The following is a 17,737-nucleotide window of genomic DNA, read 5'->3' on the forward strand; positions in this document are numbered from 1 at the left end:
ATTTGAATAACAGACATAACAAGCTTAAAAACAAAAAACATAACGGATGACAGCATAGAATTGTCATAATGGAGAAAAAAAAGAAACATTTGGAAGGAGTGTGTGTGTGAGGAATTGTATATTAGTGTTATAAATTGAAATTATATAATAATGCAATCGCTATGATATATAATTTTACAATATAATACAGTCAAAAATATATGAAATGAAGCAACATACAATGCAATAATACAATATGCTATATTACTGGGTACGCTAATATGAAATAACAACATGTAATATAATATGGTATAATAGATTAATATAATATCATACATTCTGGACCATGAGATACAGCTGTACTGTATGATCGTCGTTCATTTGAGTGATCTGATTTTTTTTTTCATGGTTTGCATTAATGGGCGTGTCCTCACGGCTCAACAGCGCCCCCTAGAATACTTTTTTCTGCCATAACTTTTGAAAAGTTTGACATAGAGAGTCGTGGGTGGTGTCATGGGACTCGGCATTGAGTCCTTGACCATAATTGGTGACAATTAGCCCAGTCCCTTTTTCTGATTGGTTGTCCCTATTTTCTGCTATAACTTTTGAATGTTTTGACATAGAGAGTCGTGGGTGGTGTCATGGGACTCTGTAATGAGTCCTTTATCTTCTTTGCCCTGAATTAGCCCCGCCCCTTCTTCTGACTGGTCGTCCCTTTTTTCTGCTATAACTTTTGAAGGGTTTGACATAGGAAGTCGTGGGTGGTGTCATTTCTGATATGCTTATGGGGGGCGGTTGACGTGAGTGCGAGGGCCCGTTCATTGCTGCTTGCAGCTTTAATTATTATTATTATTATTTTCCTGACAAAGTGAAGGCCTTTTTGCCCCCCTTAACATGCCCAAAAAGTCACCAAATTTTGCATGCAAGCCAGGCCTGGCGAAAAATTTGATATTTAATGGTTTGCATTAATGGGCGTGGCAAAATGGCTCAACAGCGCCCCCTTGAAAACTTTGTGCCTCAAGCCCCACGATACGGTTTGACGTACATGCACGAAAGTCGGTACACACCTGTATCATGGGACAACTTAAAGAAAAGTCTCTTGGCGTCATGCCCGAAACCGAACAGGAAGTCGGCCATTTTGAATTAGTCGCGTCATTTTGGCGAAATTTATGCCATTCCTTCGAAAGTTAATTCAGCCCGAACCGTAACGTGCACCCAGGTGTGTTATACATCAAAATGTGCGTCTCCCTCCTGCGACCACCCGCATTACTTTTCTCTTTCAAAAGCGTTACCGTGGCGACGCTAGACGCCAAAAAGCGCGCCCACCCTTCATCTGGTTGGTTCAGACAGAAAAAACTTTGCGCCTCAAGCCCCATAATACGGTTTGACGTACATGAACGAAAGTTGGCACACTCCTGTATCATGTCGCAACTAAAAGAAAAGTCTCTTGGCGCCATGGCCGAAACCGAACAGGAAGTCGGCCATTATGAACATTCTGAATTAATTGCGTAATTTTGGAGCAATATATGCCATTCCTTCGAGAGTTAATTCAGCTCGAACCGTATCGTGAACCCAGATGTGTTATACATCAAAATGTGCGTCTCCATCCTGCGACTACACGCATTACTTTTCTCTTTCCAAAGTGTTACCGTGGCGACGCTAGACGCCAACAAGCGCACCCCCCCTTCATCTGATTGGTCCATATTTGATAGTTCCCCAAAAGGCACCAAATTTTGCACCCAAGCCAGGCCTGGTGAAAAATTTGGTATTTAATGGTTTGCATTAATGGGCGTGGAAAAATGGCTCAACAGCGCCCCCTTGAAAACTTTGTGCCTCAAGCCCCACAATACGGTTTGACGTACATGCACGAAAATCGCTACACACCTGTATCATGGCACACCTTAAAGAAAAGTCTCTTGGCGCCATGGCCGAAACCGAACAGGAAGTCAGCCATTTTGAATTAATTGTGTAATTTTGGCACAATTTATGCCATTCCTTCGGCAGTTAATTCAGCCCGAACCGTAACGTGCACCCAGGTGTGTTATACACCAAAATGTGCGTCTCCATCGTGCGACACCATGCATTACTTTTCTCTTTCAAAAGTGTTACCGTGGCGACGCTAGACGCGAAAAAGCGCACCCACCCTTCATCTGATTGGTCCATATTTGATAGTTCTCCAAAAGTCACCAAAATTTGCATGCAAGCCAGGCCTGGCGATAAATGTGATATTTCATGGTTTGCATTAATGGGCGTGGCCTAACGGCTCAACAGCGCCCCCTAGAATACTTTTCTCTGCCATAACTTTTGAATGGTTTCACATAGAGAGTCGTGGGTGGTGTCATGGGACTCTGTAATGAGTCCTTAAGCTTCGTTGGCCTTAATTAGCCCCGCCCCTTCTTCTGATTGGTTGTCCCGATTTTCTGCTATAACTTTTGAATGGTTTGACATAGAGAGTCGTGGGTGGTGTCATCAGATTCTTTATGGAGTCCTTGAACTTCATTGGCCTGAATTAGCCCCGCCCCTTCTTCTGATTGGTTGTCCTTTTTTTATAATAAAATTGCCGCGAGCCGCCAGTCGCTCTCGCGCTGACTCCCGCTTCCTGATTCAAACGTCTGCCGGCCCCGCCCCCTGACCAATCAGTGGCGAGTAGGGTGATGGCGGCCCCGCCCCCCGACCAATCAGTGGCGAGTAGGGTGATGACGGCCCCGCCCCCCGACCAATCAGTGGCGAGTAGGGTGATGACGGCCCCGCCCCCCGACCAATCAGCTCCCTGTAATGTGGTGACTTCAGAAATATTCCCGGCTCAGCCCGGTTACAACCTTGGCAGAATGGTTACAGAAAAAGTAATAATTTAAATAGTAGGGTTTTACTAATATTTATAACTTACAAATATTTAAAAAATTAGGAAAAAAAAGTTCCAGACATTTTATCGCTATGTTGGTCTGTCCTAAGCCAGTAGGTCAAATAAGAGGAATAGCTGAGACTTAGCTCAGCCAGATTATTGCGGTCTTTGCTGCCAGAGGTCGAGAGTTCTAGCCTGGCTTGATATGCCAAAATTTTTGTCAGCAGTTTTTGTGTTTTTTTTACATCAAAATGTTCGTCTCTGTCCTGTGACGACGCACATTACTTTTCTCTTTCCCCTTCTTCTGATTGGTTGTCCCGATTTTCTGCCATAACTTTTGAATTTGAGTGGAGTTTGCGCGCGCAGCTCCCGCGGGGGGAGGGGCTGATGTTCAGCGCGGCCGCCATCTTGGTCGAGGCGCCGCATTGACTGCCTGAGAACGTCGGGCGTGGCCGCCATCTTGGATCGGTATCGCTTTAACTCTAGAGCGTTCACTTCTATTGTGGAAGGAGGTGTCTGCATAAGTAAAATAACTATAACTCACTTGATTTTCAACCGATTTTCACGCGGTTTGCTTTGTTACAAACGGCAGACATGTAGCTATGGTACAGGATGCTTGATGTACGTTAAATATGCAAGCTTTCATGCTAAAATACGTTCTGCAGGTAGTCACACTTCAGGTATACACACACACACACACACACACACACATATATATATATATATATATATATATATATATATATATATATATATATATATTATATATATATATATATATATATATATATATATATATATATATATATATATATATATATATACACACACACACACACACACAATATACACAATACAAAATACAATATAGCATATTAATGAATGTATTAATATATTTGAATAACAGACATAACAAGCTTAAAAACAAAAAACATAACGGATGACAGCATAGAATTGTCATAATGGAGAAAAAAAAGAAACATTTGGAAGGAGTGTGTGTGTGAGGAATTGTATATTAGTGTTATAAATTGAAATTATATAATAATGCAATCGCTATGATATATAATTTTACAATATAATACAGTCAAAAATATATGAAATGAAGCAACATACAATGCAATAATACAATATGCTATATTACTGGGTACGCTAATATGAAATAACAACATGTAATATAATATGGTATAATAGATTAATATAATATCATACATTCTGGACCATGAGATACAGCTGTACTGTATGATCGTCGTTCATTTGAGTGATCTGATTTTTTTTTTCATGGTTTGCATTAATGGGCGTGTCCTCACGGCTCAACAGCGCCCCCTAGAATACTTTTTTCTGCCATAACTTTTGAAAGGTTTGACATAGAGAGTCGTGGGTGGTGTCATGGGACTCGGCATTGAGTCCTTGACCATAATTGGTGACAATTAGCCCAGTCCCTTTTTCTGATTGGTTGTCCCTATTTTCTGCTATAACTTTTGAATGTTTTGACATAGAGAGTCGTGGGTGGTGTCATGGGACTCTGTAATGAGTCCTTGATCTTCTTTGCCCTGAATTAGCCCCGCCCCTTCTTCTGACTGGTCGTCCCTTTTTTCTGCTATAACTTTTGAAGGGTTTGACATAGGAAGTCGTGGGTGGTGTCATTTCTGATATGCTTATGGGGGGCGGTTGACGTGAGTGCGAGGGCCCGTTCATTGCTGCTTGCAGCTTTAATATTATTATTATTATTTTTTTTTTTTTTCTTCTGACAAAGTGATGGCCTTTTTGCCCCCCTTAACATGCCCAAAAAGTCACCAAATTTTGCACCCAAGTCAGGCCTGGCGAAAAATTTGATATTTAATGGTTTACATTAATGGGCGTGTCAAAATGGCTCAACAGCGCCCCCTTGAAAACTTTGTGACTCAAGCCCCACAATACGGTTTGACGTACATGCACGAAAAATCGCTACACACCTGTATCAGTACACAACTTAAAGAAAAGTCTCTTGGAGCCATGGCCGAAACCGAACAGGATGTCGGCCATTTTGAATAAATTGTGTCATTTTGGCGAAATTTATGCCATTCCTTCGGCAGTTAATTCAGCCCGAACCGTAACGTGCACCCAGATGTGTTATACATCAAAATGTGCGTCTACATCCTGCGACACCACGCATTACTTTTCTCTTTCAAAAGTGTTACCGTGGCGACGCTAGACGCCAAAAGGCGCGCCCCCCCTTCATGTGATTGGTCCATATTTGATAGGTTTTCAAAAGTCACCAAATTTTGCATGCAAGCCAGACTTGGCGATAAATTTGATATTTCATGGTTTGCATTAATGGGCGTTGCCTAACGGCTCAACAGCGCCCCCTAGAATACTTTTATCTGCCATAACTTTTGAATGGTTTGACATAGGAAGTTGTGGGTGGTGTCATGGGACTCTGTAATGAGTCCTTAAGCTTCGTTGGCCTTAATTAGCCCCGCCCCTTCTTCTGATTGGTTGTCCCGATTTTCTGCTATAACATTGGAATGGTTTGACATAGAGAGTCGTGGGTGGTGTCATCAGATTCTGTATGGAGTCCTTGACCTTCATTGGCCTGAATTAGCCCCGCCCCTTCTTCTGATTGGTTGTCCCTTTTTTCTGCTATAACTTTTGAATGGTTTGACATAGGAAGTCGTGGGTGGTGTCTTTTCTGATATGCTTATGGGGGGCGGTGGCCGTGAGTGCGAGGGCCCGTTCATCGCTGCTTGCAGCTTTAATTATACTTGTATCCCTCAGGTGACCATTCTCTAAGTTCCTGCTTCAGAACTTTCAAAAGCACCCAATTACATTATGTTAAAGTTTTCTTCTAAGAGAATGTTAAAATATTCAATTCAATTCAATTCAATTTTATTTGTATAGCATCTAATACAACAAAAGTTGTCTCTAGACGCTTTCCAGAGACCCAGAACATAAACCCCCGAGCAATTATTACATAAACAATGGCAGGTAAACTCTCTGGGGGTCGGGGACGTTAACAGCACACAGCAGGCAGGTGGAAGCAGCAACGGGATGACCGGGGGTGGGGACAGCAGGCAGGTGGAAGCAGCAACGGGATGACCGGGGGTGGGGACCGCAGGCAGGTGGAAGCAGCAACGGGATGACCGGGGGTGGGGACCGCAGGCAGGTGGAAGCAGCAACAGGATGACCGGGGGTGGGGACTGCAGGCAGGTGGAAGCAGCAACAGGATGACCGGGGGTGGGGACTGCAGGCAGGTGGAAGCAGCAACGGGATGACCGGGGGTGGGGACCGCAGGCCAGCATGCAGCTCCCTAAGCTCCGGCCCAATCAGCAAGCCCCAGGTTGGGTGCAGGGTCGGGGAAAGGTTGAGAAAAAAAAAAAGTATGATAAAGCAATTGTCTAAATCGTTGCGAGTTAGTAGGTTCCGTTTTCCTAAAATAAATTGCAATACATTCGTGTGAGGCAGGAGACAGAAGCCTGTTATCTCCACATGGACCTGTTCCTGCTTCAGAACTGAACACTGGGCAGCAATTATGCAACAAACTGATCAGACTTCTGAAGACTTATCTCACTTACAGGAGTGACCTAGCCCTGTGTAACCGGAACCACGTGACAGCCCAGTCAACCAGAATATCTTACATTGTTTTGGGGGTTATCTGTTTAAAAAAAGGCACCTTCATCGAAAATACTGCTACTGTGTCATTCTGTCTTTCCACTTGGTGAAATGAGATTCCTGAAACTGAAACGTAACGTGCTACACTTTGGTTCTCTTTGAGCAGTAAAACTCATCTCTCTGACAGCTAAGTAGAGCTTTGACGATATTACAGCGTTTGAACTATTAGCTGCTTCAGTGATTGTGTGTTTTCTATACATAAGCTGATAAAGATGCTCACTTTTAACATTTTTGTCTTAAGGGCTTTAATGAACCCTTCAAGTAGCCATCGTGTACATATTTAATGCCCACATACAGTACGTGGTTATTGCTGTCATATAAATTAGGTGGAAACAAAGAATTGATGGAGACGGTGTTGGTCACAGAGCGGGATGGAGATAAAACCAAACACAGGAACACAGAGGGCAGCTTGGGCAGGGGGTGCTGTTTATAATTTACTGGCTGAACAACAAGTAAAAAAGTCTTCAGGGCCGGAATTTCACAAAAAAAACAGTCCAGAACAACCAAACATGCACGATGGAAGCAGTACTGAAAGAGCATGGGTGGCGCAGAGGAAACCTGGCAGAGCACAAATTGTGCACTGGCCATTAGCTCATTTGAAACACATTTGAAAGGATAAGAAAACTAGAGGTGATGTTTTAACAGTGGAGTATTAAAGGAGACCTATTATGGCATTTAATGTATATTTTAAACAGGCCTTGAATGTCTTAAAAACAATCTAAAGCTTGTTTTTTCTACATAAATCAGAAATTCAACCTCTGGGCCATGTCTCTAGTTTTACCTCCTTCTCTATGAGGGATTCTGACGGGGCGGGGCTATGATAATGAGGCTCTGTGCTGATTGGCTGCCTGAACGACGTGTAGCAGGGGAGGGCACAAAGCCTCGCTGGGCAGAAGAGCAGCGGCTGCTTACACTATTAAAGCGTGTCCCATGCGATGCGAGCGAACTTCAGTGACAAAATAAATTCCATTGCTAATTTTTTTTGTATTGGACTGTCCTAACTGGCCGTGAGTTTAAGGGTTTCAGTGTGGACAGAGAGAGTTTAACAGTTTCAGTGTGGACAGAGAGAGTTTAATGGTTTCAGTGTGGACAGAGAGAGTTTAACGGTTTCAGTGTGGACAGAGAGAGTTTAACAGTTTCAGTGTGGACAGAGAGAGTTTAACGGTTTCAGTGTGGACAGAGAGCGTCCGATGTCACGCAGCTCGACGCGATAGTCGGACGCTCTCATTCAGTTACACGGTGTAAATGGATCTTAAAGCCTGATTTACTGTTCTGCGTTAAATAGACGCGTACCCTACGCCGTAGGCTCTGCGTTGGTGAAACGCAGAACCATAAATCAGCCTTTAGTTACCTGAAGAGGGAACGGGTCACCTCGTCTTCGCACTAATTCACACAGGAAGATTTAATTGAATTCTAAACAGGTACACCACAGTTATTTACTCCAATTCCTCATCATTTCATTTCTTATGTTACAAGACAAATGAATCATGTTAACTGTAAAGAAATCACAACACTGACTTTTCACAAATGGCAACTTTATTGTAAAAAAAAAAATAAAAGAACCTAAGTTGTATATAAATAACATGTATGCACTATTGCTGGCTCAAGGAAGGACCGTGCGTTTTCTGAAGGTGTCGTTGAACAGATTCAGGTGCTTGGAAGATCTGAAACCATGAACAGAAATAAATATATAACGGTACTAATAGAGCTCCGTAACACGGAGTAACACCGGAGCTAAGCTAAATACTTAGCCCATGCAAAGATCATACTTGTAGACAAATATAAATAACATCATAAATAAAAAATAACGTCACTTACCGCTGACTCGTGTGCAGTTGCCGGGTCCGTACTGTGGGTACTGATCCTTTTATGAGGGTAAGTGTCGATGAAAAACCTCATTTTTACTGTCCCTTGTTGTTCAAACAGCCACCGCTTCCAAACAATGGCTGAAGCTCTGACCAGCAGAGTTAGTTGTGGGCGTGGTTTCAGCAGCGGAGGCCGACCTATGGAAATCTGCTCCTGTCGTTACGTAACGACGGGAGCTGATTCTGAACGGCTCGTAGATCCACATCACACTGGACGGATCATCCAGGCGGCTGTACAGACACTGCAGAATTTGGTTACTTTCCTCCTTCTCTGAGTTGGCAGGCTGAGGGGAGACCACTTTATATATGTTAAAGAGAGAAAAAACCTGTTTTTCATAATAGGTCCCCTTTAAAGATAAACAAACACTGTGTATAAAAGCAATGCTGTGTTTTTCAGTATCAGACATGTTGGAGTGAGATAGGGAGGATAAATTAGAAAAAACAAGACTTGTGTTGCTTTTGTCAAGCCCTGTCTCTCAGTGGCCTATTACTGCCAGCCCCCTCGTGGTTTCAGACATCGGCGTCCTGGCAGCTTGAAGGCTACTGAGCTGTAGAGGTCTCTGCACGGAGTGGACCCATAGCTGCTATCAATACCACATAGTTCTGGCTTCTACATGTCATCTGGAACTTCATTAGATCTCTGGGTACATGAACCCAATGTCTACAGTAAAATCAGGGTCTTATACGGTCGTGTGTGCTGTTGGGGAAGCAGCATTGAAGTACCGTCTCCTCACCTGCACTAAAGGGCCCTAGACGGCAAAGGAAGCTCCTTCCAGATCAGGAAATCTGTCATCTCCGGAAAGGCTGGATTTCACGCAACCTGGTCATCACAACATTAGGTCTAATTAAATTGGCAGAAAAAGACCAAATACCTATATCACTACATCACAGTCACTGCTCTTTCTTTTCGATTTTTATTTCTATTTCTCACAAAATGCATTTAATCCATTAGTATCAAGAACACATATCCATAAGAATTGTCAGGCGTTTACCTTGTGATCAACACAACCTGCAAGTTTACACTTATACTAATACTTATTTTCTTATAAATGTCACTTTTTGTTATCATTATTGTGTATAAAAGGAACATGTTTACTTAAAGTACTTTAAGTGCACTTACCTATTAAAACTCAGACTCCTTCTCGGTCAGACATGATACTCTCTACTGCTACATCGCTGCGTGAGGAGATTTGCAGTGGCAAAGTAAAGACTCAACCTTTCCATCACGAATATTGTTTGGTATCTTTTTCATGAACTATAACCACAAAAACATTGACTTGTGTCTTTATCCTGCATTTTTTCTTCTTCTCTGTACTCTCTGAGGTCTAAAACAATTAGTGTGACAGATGCATTTTATTTCTGGCAATCTTGGTGCTTCATTTTCTTTCAACATCTGGCCAATTGTTGTTGTTTTGGGCATATCTCCCACAGTTAATAGTATGCTTTTTTTTAATGGTACAACTATGCAGTTATCAGATATAGACTGTGATTTCCTCACAGCTTTATTTAGGATACATACTTCACATATGCCTGGCTGAAGTGCTTAAAAGGACAGCCAACTGAAACACACGTAGGAGTACGGATGAATGAGCGGATGAGGAGACATGAAACAGAGCAAGTTCAGCTGTACAGCTGGATTAGGGACAAGATGATATTCTTAGCCAGCAGTTCACACACACACACACACACACACACACACACACACACACACACACACACACACACACACACACACACACACACACACACACACACACACACACACACACACACACGGATGGATTCACATGTCCAGTAAAAAAACTCCCACGCACACACACCAAATGTTCCACGGGTGTGAAAGAGAATAAAATAAAGAGTCCTTATACGGGTGTTGAAACAAAGGGAGGGATTGACTGTAATTCCAGCGGTGAAAATACTGTAATTATGTGATCTGCTGAGGAAGTAAAAAGACTGTACTCTCTTCCTCTAACTCCCTTCCTCCCACCCTCTCTGCATGCTGCAGCCAGAGTTATTAATGTATTGACTTGCATTATTGATGCTTGGCATTATGATAATGGCTCTGAGAGAACTCATGGGGGGTTGTGAGGGTACTGTGTGTGTGTGTGTGTGTGTGTGTGTGTGTGTGTGTGTGTGTGTGTGTGTGTGTGTGTGTGTGTGTGTGTGTGTGTGTGTGTGTGTGTGTGTTTGCAGCACAGGGGTGTAGCAGGAAACAATGGGGGGAGGGGGGAGGGTTTAGCAGCACATGACTGGACACCAACACGGACACCGTACTGAAACCCTAATTAAACAAAAATGTCAAAGATCCTCATCTGACACAGGTTAAGACATAACTGCGCGCCCAAATTCATCTCGTTCTCAAATGACATGGTCTCTGCATTCTTGTCTCTGTCCGTCTTTGTCTCAGCGCTTATCTCTCGTCATCTTTGTTTTAATCTGTGCATCTCTAGAGCATTCTCGGTGGGTGGTGTGTCAATGATGCAGACTGAAAACGTGATATGATATGAGACACTGAGTCGCAAAAGGTCCAAGTGGAGCAAAAGGTCCACGTGGAGATAACAGGCTTCTGTCTCCTGCCTCACACAAATGTATTGTCATTTATTTTAGGAGAACTGAACCTCCTAACTCGCAACAATTTAGACAATTGCTTTATCATACTTTTTTTAACATTCTCTTAAAAGAAAACTTTAACATAATGTAATTGGGTGCTTTTGAAAGTTAACATTTGCTAGGTTTGGTAGTGATTTCTTACCAGTTTGAAGCTTAGCTTCAGGTGGTGGATAATTGTCGCTGACATTGGTCATTTTTTTCTTGACGTTTTGCAGACAGAGCAGGTTGTACGTATAGCAGAAGGGTTAGTAATTGCATGGTTAAGTTTAGAGAAGGAATTTTTGCAATTTAAAGCTTGAGTTACCATAATAGCAGTATACCTGTACGTGCTTTAATGCGAAAAAAGCCCAATTCCTCTTCTCCCATTTTACACTTCTGCAGCAGCACTTACCTCCCTCCCACTAGTACAGTTTCAATTCTCATTGCTTTAACACAACAATCGAGAGTTAAAACAACCCCAGGTTTGTTCTGCTTATAACACTTCCTTGTTTTGTCATAAATATATAAATATAGAAGTACCAATACACCTGGTGTCATCTCCTTGGCAACAGGTGGCATCCACCAGATGGAGAGTCCAGTACAAAAATAACTTTTTGTTTTTATACAATTACAAAGTTAAAACTACCTTGTTTTGCTTGCTTCCTTATTTAAACTATCGTGCACATATCACATTTTCACATACTCTATTCTAACTCAAAACTGCTTTGATTCATGTTGCTTTTGGACACCGCAATGTTTCTTAAACCCTATACCCCTTTGATAGAGACTTCATCAGATTACCTGACCCTGAACTAATTTAACTATAATTACTCAGTACAAATAACTGCTCTTGCCTTCGAGGTATGCTACACCAGACAAATGTCATACAGATGTTTGTTGTATATGATGATGAATATAAGCTAAGAAAGAAGAGCCTGCACCAGGAAACAGCTTTGAACATGCAGACCTTTTCAATGCATAAAAAGTCATACAACACAGTTAAGAAAAGGGGGAAAAGCATAAAGTGTTTTAGTTGTCTGGATTTTTCCTTGATCAACACTGTACGACTAAATTAAACTTCATTATCACTTTGGACAAATTCAAGCAGAAAAGATGGAAATAAAGACTATTTCCAACTCCCAAGCTCTATCTCTTGCACGCATACAAACTGCTCTTACAAATGGACCTGTTGCATAATTTAGTGCATTTCCCAGTTGTCTCCAGCTGAAATACAATTCCATAAAACATGCAGTATTGACTGCATCCCTCGCTGATATATTTGTCCTCATACATTTTGCAGATATTAAAAATTTCTCGGATCTAATATGTTTATCATCTGAAAGTATAAAGTATAACTTTATATAGTAAAGTTAGTATAACTAAGTATAATTGCTCGGGGGTTTATGTTCTGGGTCTCTGGAAAGCGTCTAGAGACAACATCTGTTGTAATAGACGCTATACAAATAAAATTGAATTGAATTGAATTGAACTTTTTGTTTATTATTATTATTATCATTGTTGGAATTATTTTCTTCATCTTATCTTAAAACTACATTCTCAGCTTAAGAGATCCAAATCCAATGTTTGTATAAACAAGGCTTTCCTAAATTGCAACCTAATAATATCTTGGAAAAGCGCCTGGGATAAGACAACATTTAAAGTCAACTGAAAATAACTAAGTTATGTACTTTTTGGCTAATTTTCCTTTTTCCCGTGACAGGTGAAACCTTCTCAGAAAACTTCAGTCACACGGAGAAGTGCCAGCGGTGCACGCAATGCACAGGCCTGCTCCGCATGGAGACCCCCTGCACTGACTCCAACGATGCCATTTGTGTGTGCAACTATGGCTACTACCTGAATTACATCTCGCAGCGCTGTGAACTTTGTACTAAATGTCCTGAAGGCCAGGGCATGCTGCTCAGCTGTGAGGCTGACCACGACACGCTCTGCGAGGAGTGCACGGGCGACACCTTCTCCGACCAGGAAAGCTCTCGGGAGCCCTGCATGCCCTGCACCACCTGCGATGACGACGAGGTGCAGCAGACCTGCACTCCTGTCAGTGACACCATTTGTCAAGGTAAGATCTTTTTTAGTTTATTTTCTTGTTGAAATATTAAAGTAAAATGATAATAATGGTTGGTGCAGAGATGATACCCACTATCTAACAGTAGCTGTGTAATGACCAGAGCTGGGTAGAGTAGCCAAACATTGTACTCAAGTAAAAGTACTGTTACTTCAGAATAATATGACTCCAAATGTCATCCAAATAATTACTTGAGTAAAAGTAAGAAAGTACTTGGTGAAAAAACTACTCAAGTACTGAGTAACTGTTGAGTAACGTCTGATTTATTTTTTTTAACACAACCATTCAAACAGACAAAAGTACAAAATAATCATCTTCAGGCAAATAAATGAATACAATAATAAAATAAATGAATATGAATAAAAAATAAAATATAGTTTAAATTAAAATAAACTTAAAGTAAATTTAAGTACTTTAATAAATAATAAAATAAATAAAATAACAGAATAAAAAAATAAATTAAGCACAGGTAGCACAAAATTTCAAGCCTTTGTTTTTTTAACCAGGCAGAACTAGAACAAACATGAACTCATAGAAATTCTGTGTGTGTTTGAGTCTGTGTAAATGTGACAAAACATGCAAAAAACACAATTTTTCCCAAAGAATCACCCAGTGATGTCATGAGATTGACGCGTACGTGGATAAAAGGGATAAAAGAAAAGTAACAGCTCAACGTAGCCTAATGTAGCGGAGGAAGAGGAACAGTTTCTCCTACACAAATCTACTCAAGTAAAAGTAAAAAGTATAGTGATTCAAAACTACTCCTAAAAGTACAAAATTTCCCAAAACTTACTCAAGTAAATGTAACGGAGTAAATGTAACTCGTTACTACCACCTCTGGTAATGACCCTATGTGAGCAGGGGGCAAGTTTATGATGGAATTCCATGCATAATAAAATTGATTCACCGGGTTAACTGCGCGGGGTCACAAAGAAGAGAATAGATTATATGTGAGCACATTTTTGCTGAGATGACAGTGCACCACACTAGACATCCACTTTGTCAACCATAAAATTTGTCCAACTCAGTTTGACACTATAGGCGTTGTTGGCCCGTGGACCTAAATGCCACGGTGCAGCTCGTCTCGTTGTCTTCGCAGACTCATCCCATCCCGTGAAACAAAGACCACAGTCTATTTTATTATTGAGGGGCTTAGAAGAGGTCATATCTCTGAGCGGGGCTCCCGATTTCTTTTATATCATTGCACCCTGTGGGTATCACACTCCAAATCACAAATTCCTTATGACTGCAGTCACTTCTCATTCTGCAGATTAAATCAACGCTTTTGTGAAATGACAATAAAAGGAGTCTGTTATCAGCCATGCAGTCTGTTGAGGCAGTGGTTTGAAAGATGTTGTAATCACAGTGGGGAACACAGAGAGCCAGTCTTTTGTCTTTCTCCCATGATCCTGTGTGTGGCCTTTGAAGGCTTTTGGTTTCGCCCATGGGGCTACTTGATGGAGCTAATAATGAGTAACACAGATGGGGAATTTAATGTAGAAGACGCTTCACGGATTTATGGGTTAACATCTTATGAAAGTATATTTGTTTTGTTTAATTGAGATTTATGAGCCTGTCAGTTATGCAGCGTATTTATGCAAATCTAAAGCCTAAATGTTAAGTTCAGGGGATATATTATGAAGAATTAATTTTTTCAATTCATGCTATTTATTTCGCTGTTCAACATCAATTGAAGAAATAAAATCTGACATAACCCAACCTAAACACTTCATTTGGGGCAGCCAAGCTGTGAAAAATTCTCACTTATTGAGCCATCTATAGATTTGCAGAGTATCACAGACCCAATTCAATTGTATTTACGTATATGGCATCTATTACCACAGAAGTTGTGGTAACACTTTATAATAACTACACACTATTAAGCATTAGTTAAGCATTAGTTAAGCATCAGTAAATGCTTAATTGATCCTGAATTCATCATTAGTAAATAATTATTCATACATTACAAAGCATTAATAAACACAGTTATAAACCTTACAACTATACACTATTAAGCATTAGTAAAATGCTTAATTGATCATGAATTTATCATTTGTATAGCTGGATTATCATACTTTGTAAATGATAGGTTCACCATTTATAAATAAGTATTATATGTCTGTTAATGGTTCATAAGATCATTTAGAATGTCTAAGTAAATTATATACGAACCATTTGTATGTATATTTATGCGTACATTTGTACATGGTTAGTGTTAATACATGTTTTATAAACACTTATTCATACTCAATGAACGATTTATTAAGGTAGTTACTACTCATTAGTTAAGTGTTTCATGAGAGCCCATCTAAAGTGAGGACTATCTCTGCCTTATAAGGCATTAATAAGTGAGATAGAAGCAGTGATATGAAGTTGTCTCTAGGTCCTTCCCAGAGACCCATAACATGACTCCCTAGAAATTATTACATAAACATAAACTATGGCAGGTAAAAACTCCCCTAGTGGGAGAAAAACCTTGAGCCAAACAGTGGCAAGAAAAAACTCCTCTTTAAGAGCAGAGAAACCTGGACCAGGACCTGGATCATAAGGGGGTAGAAACCTGGACCAGGACCTGGATCATAAGGGGGTAGAAACCTGGACCAGGACCTGGATCATAAGGGGGTAGAAACCTGGACCAGGACCTGGATCATAAGGGGGTAGAAACCTGGATCAGGACCTGGATCATAAGGGGGTAGAAACCTGGACCAGGACCTGGATCATAAGGGGGTAGAAACCTGGACCAGGACCTGGATCATAAGGGGGGACCTCCTGCTCAAGACCAGCCAGGCAGAGCAGGAAAAGAGAGAACAGACAGAGAGAATGAAGAACAGAGAGAGGAGAGATCAGATCAAGACTCAGATCCGATTGGAATCATCATCATCACCTACATTACAGCATGCTGCATTTGATGTAACTCAGAAGTTGGTGACACAAAAAGCTTTAATACCGATTTCCAAAGAGTCACATCCTCAGAGGAAAGAGGTGGAGTCAAGTGGCTGACTCCACCCCTTAAGACTGGCTGCTATGTACAGAGCTGTTAATGTTTAAAAAGGATGATTTTTCACTGTATTTCTGTGGTATTTTGACCACAGAGATAGAGGTCATAATATTTATTATTTAGGGGCATGATTACACATGCATTATTAAGCGAGCCAGGCCAACTGTTTTCACATCATCCATTCTTGGCAGTTCTCAATAGAGCCTATGGCTTTCTTGTTGGGCTTTAGTTTCTTCCTTTGTTTTTTTGTTTTTGCCAACCTTCTGTTCCATTTTAAACTGACCTTTTATAACTGAAACGCAACTGAAAAGTTCATTATTTGGGTTATGATTCTAGCACTAATGTCACTTTGACAACAAATGGACATACTATAAATCTATAGGTTCCTCGCTGAACTTTGTAAATGAACTGTTAATCATTTTTAAATGATTATTGTTTAACTAGTCTAAGGTTTATCATTTGCTCTTAAACTCAGCACGATTCTGGCAGTTCAAAACACTGACTATCACTTGGCACTTTCATTTTTTTTGGGTGTGATGAAGAAAGCGCTGATCCTGAAGCAGCTGTAGCTGCGCAGACAAGACTTTTCTCAGCCCACATTATGGGTCGGCCTAATTGTTTGAAATTGTGTTGACTGAGAAAGTCTGCTAAAACGTTCAAATTTGGATTTGTGTTTGTGACTTTTACAGTGTAATCAACTTAGATAAAGTTTCAGTCCTCATACATTAGCCATTAGCCCGGTCAGCACAAGGATCCTGATTCACTAAAGTCATTTGCAGAAAAAACTATTACATTGGTTCAATCTCATGCAGTCCCTGCTCGCTGCGTCCACCGCTACTGAGTCGAGATGTGCTGTGAAGTGAACGGATTGTTTCAGTAAATGATTCGATTCAGTTCGGTCATGCAAAAGGCTTTTTATTTTTTTCACTTCTGGCCCAAACTATGAGGATATCTATTCTGATTAAATAGATGCTGAGTGTGATTTTCCCACCACAACACATTATGAGTGTGTCAGAAGCGCAGCACAGCGGGGGAATCTTTCAAATACGCTGAGAGAAATAGACCACAAACAAGAAAGATTATATGATAACTAAAAGTGTGCAACATGTAACAATGCTTCCTACAAAGTGCCCTGCTTTTAAAAAGAGACTTCCATTGAGGATGAAGCTTTAACAGCTTTATTCAGCATGTGGTCTCTGAGAGGGACATGTGGCGCTTGGGGAGATGATTCATCCGAGATCAAGATATAAGGAACCAGAACTCCAATCTTAATACATCCTTCAGATAACTAACTCAGTGTACATCCTGATGAATGTGAATTTACTGTGATTGTGATGCAATGATAACTCACAGTCTACTGCATATGGGCTTCATTGTCAGATGTTATTCCTCACTCTAACCCAATCATGAGCCTTTTTATTTCTAATGTAATTTTTTCTTTTACCAACGCACAAACTTTATCAGCTCTTACAAATCTGTGGCCCTGCCAGATGTCCCTGTCCATTAACGTAGTAGAGTCAGGCGACACACAGGCCTGAAGGCCAAACGCAGGCAGGGAGGTGGAGGGACGGAGAGGAACACGGAGAAGGCCACTGCCCATGGAAAGATATGCTGTAACCTGAGATGCTGGAGACATAGTTTAGCTGAAGGTAGGACCAGAACATCACTTTAATGAGGTTACCTTTAGAGAGAAAGCTTGATTTACTGCTTGGATAATATTGAATTTAGGCTAG

General features: G+C 41.0%; 1 protein-coding gene across 1 annotated transcript in view; it reads left to right on the top strand.

Annotated features, from left to right (window-relative positions):
- ngfrb (nerve growth factor receptor b) overlaps window positions 1-17,737 on the top strand; it is a 54,719-nt gene that overhangs the window by 17,755 nt on the left and 19,227 nt on the right. Inside the window, exon 3 of the mRNA XM_061708561.1 lies at window positions 12,644-13,000. Coding sequence (XP_061564545.1) covers window positions 12,644-13,000 — 357 coding nt within the window. The remainder of the gene's footprint in view (window positions 1-12,643; window positions 13,001-17,737) is intronic.

Source organism: Cololabis saira, chromosome 19, assembly GCF_033807715.1.
Source record: "Cololabis saira isolate AMF1-May2022 chromosome 19, fColSai1.1, whole genome shotgun sequence".
Taxonomy (NCBI): Eukaryota; Metazoa; Chordata; class Actinopteri; order Beloniformes; family Belonidae; genus Cololabis; species Cololabis saira.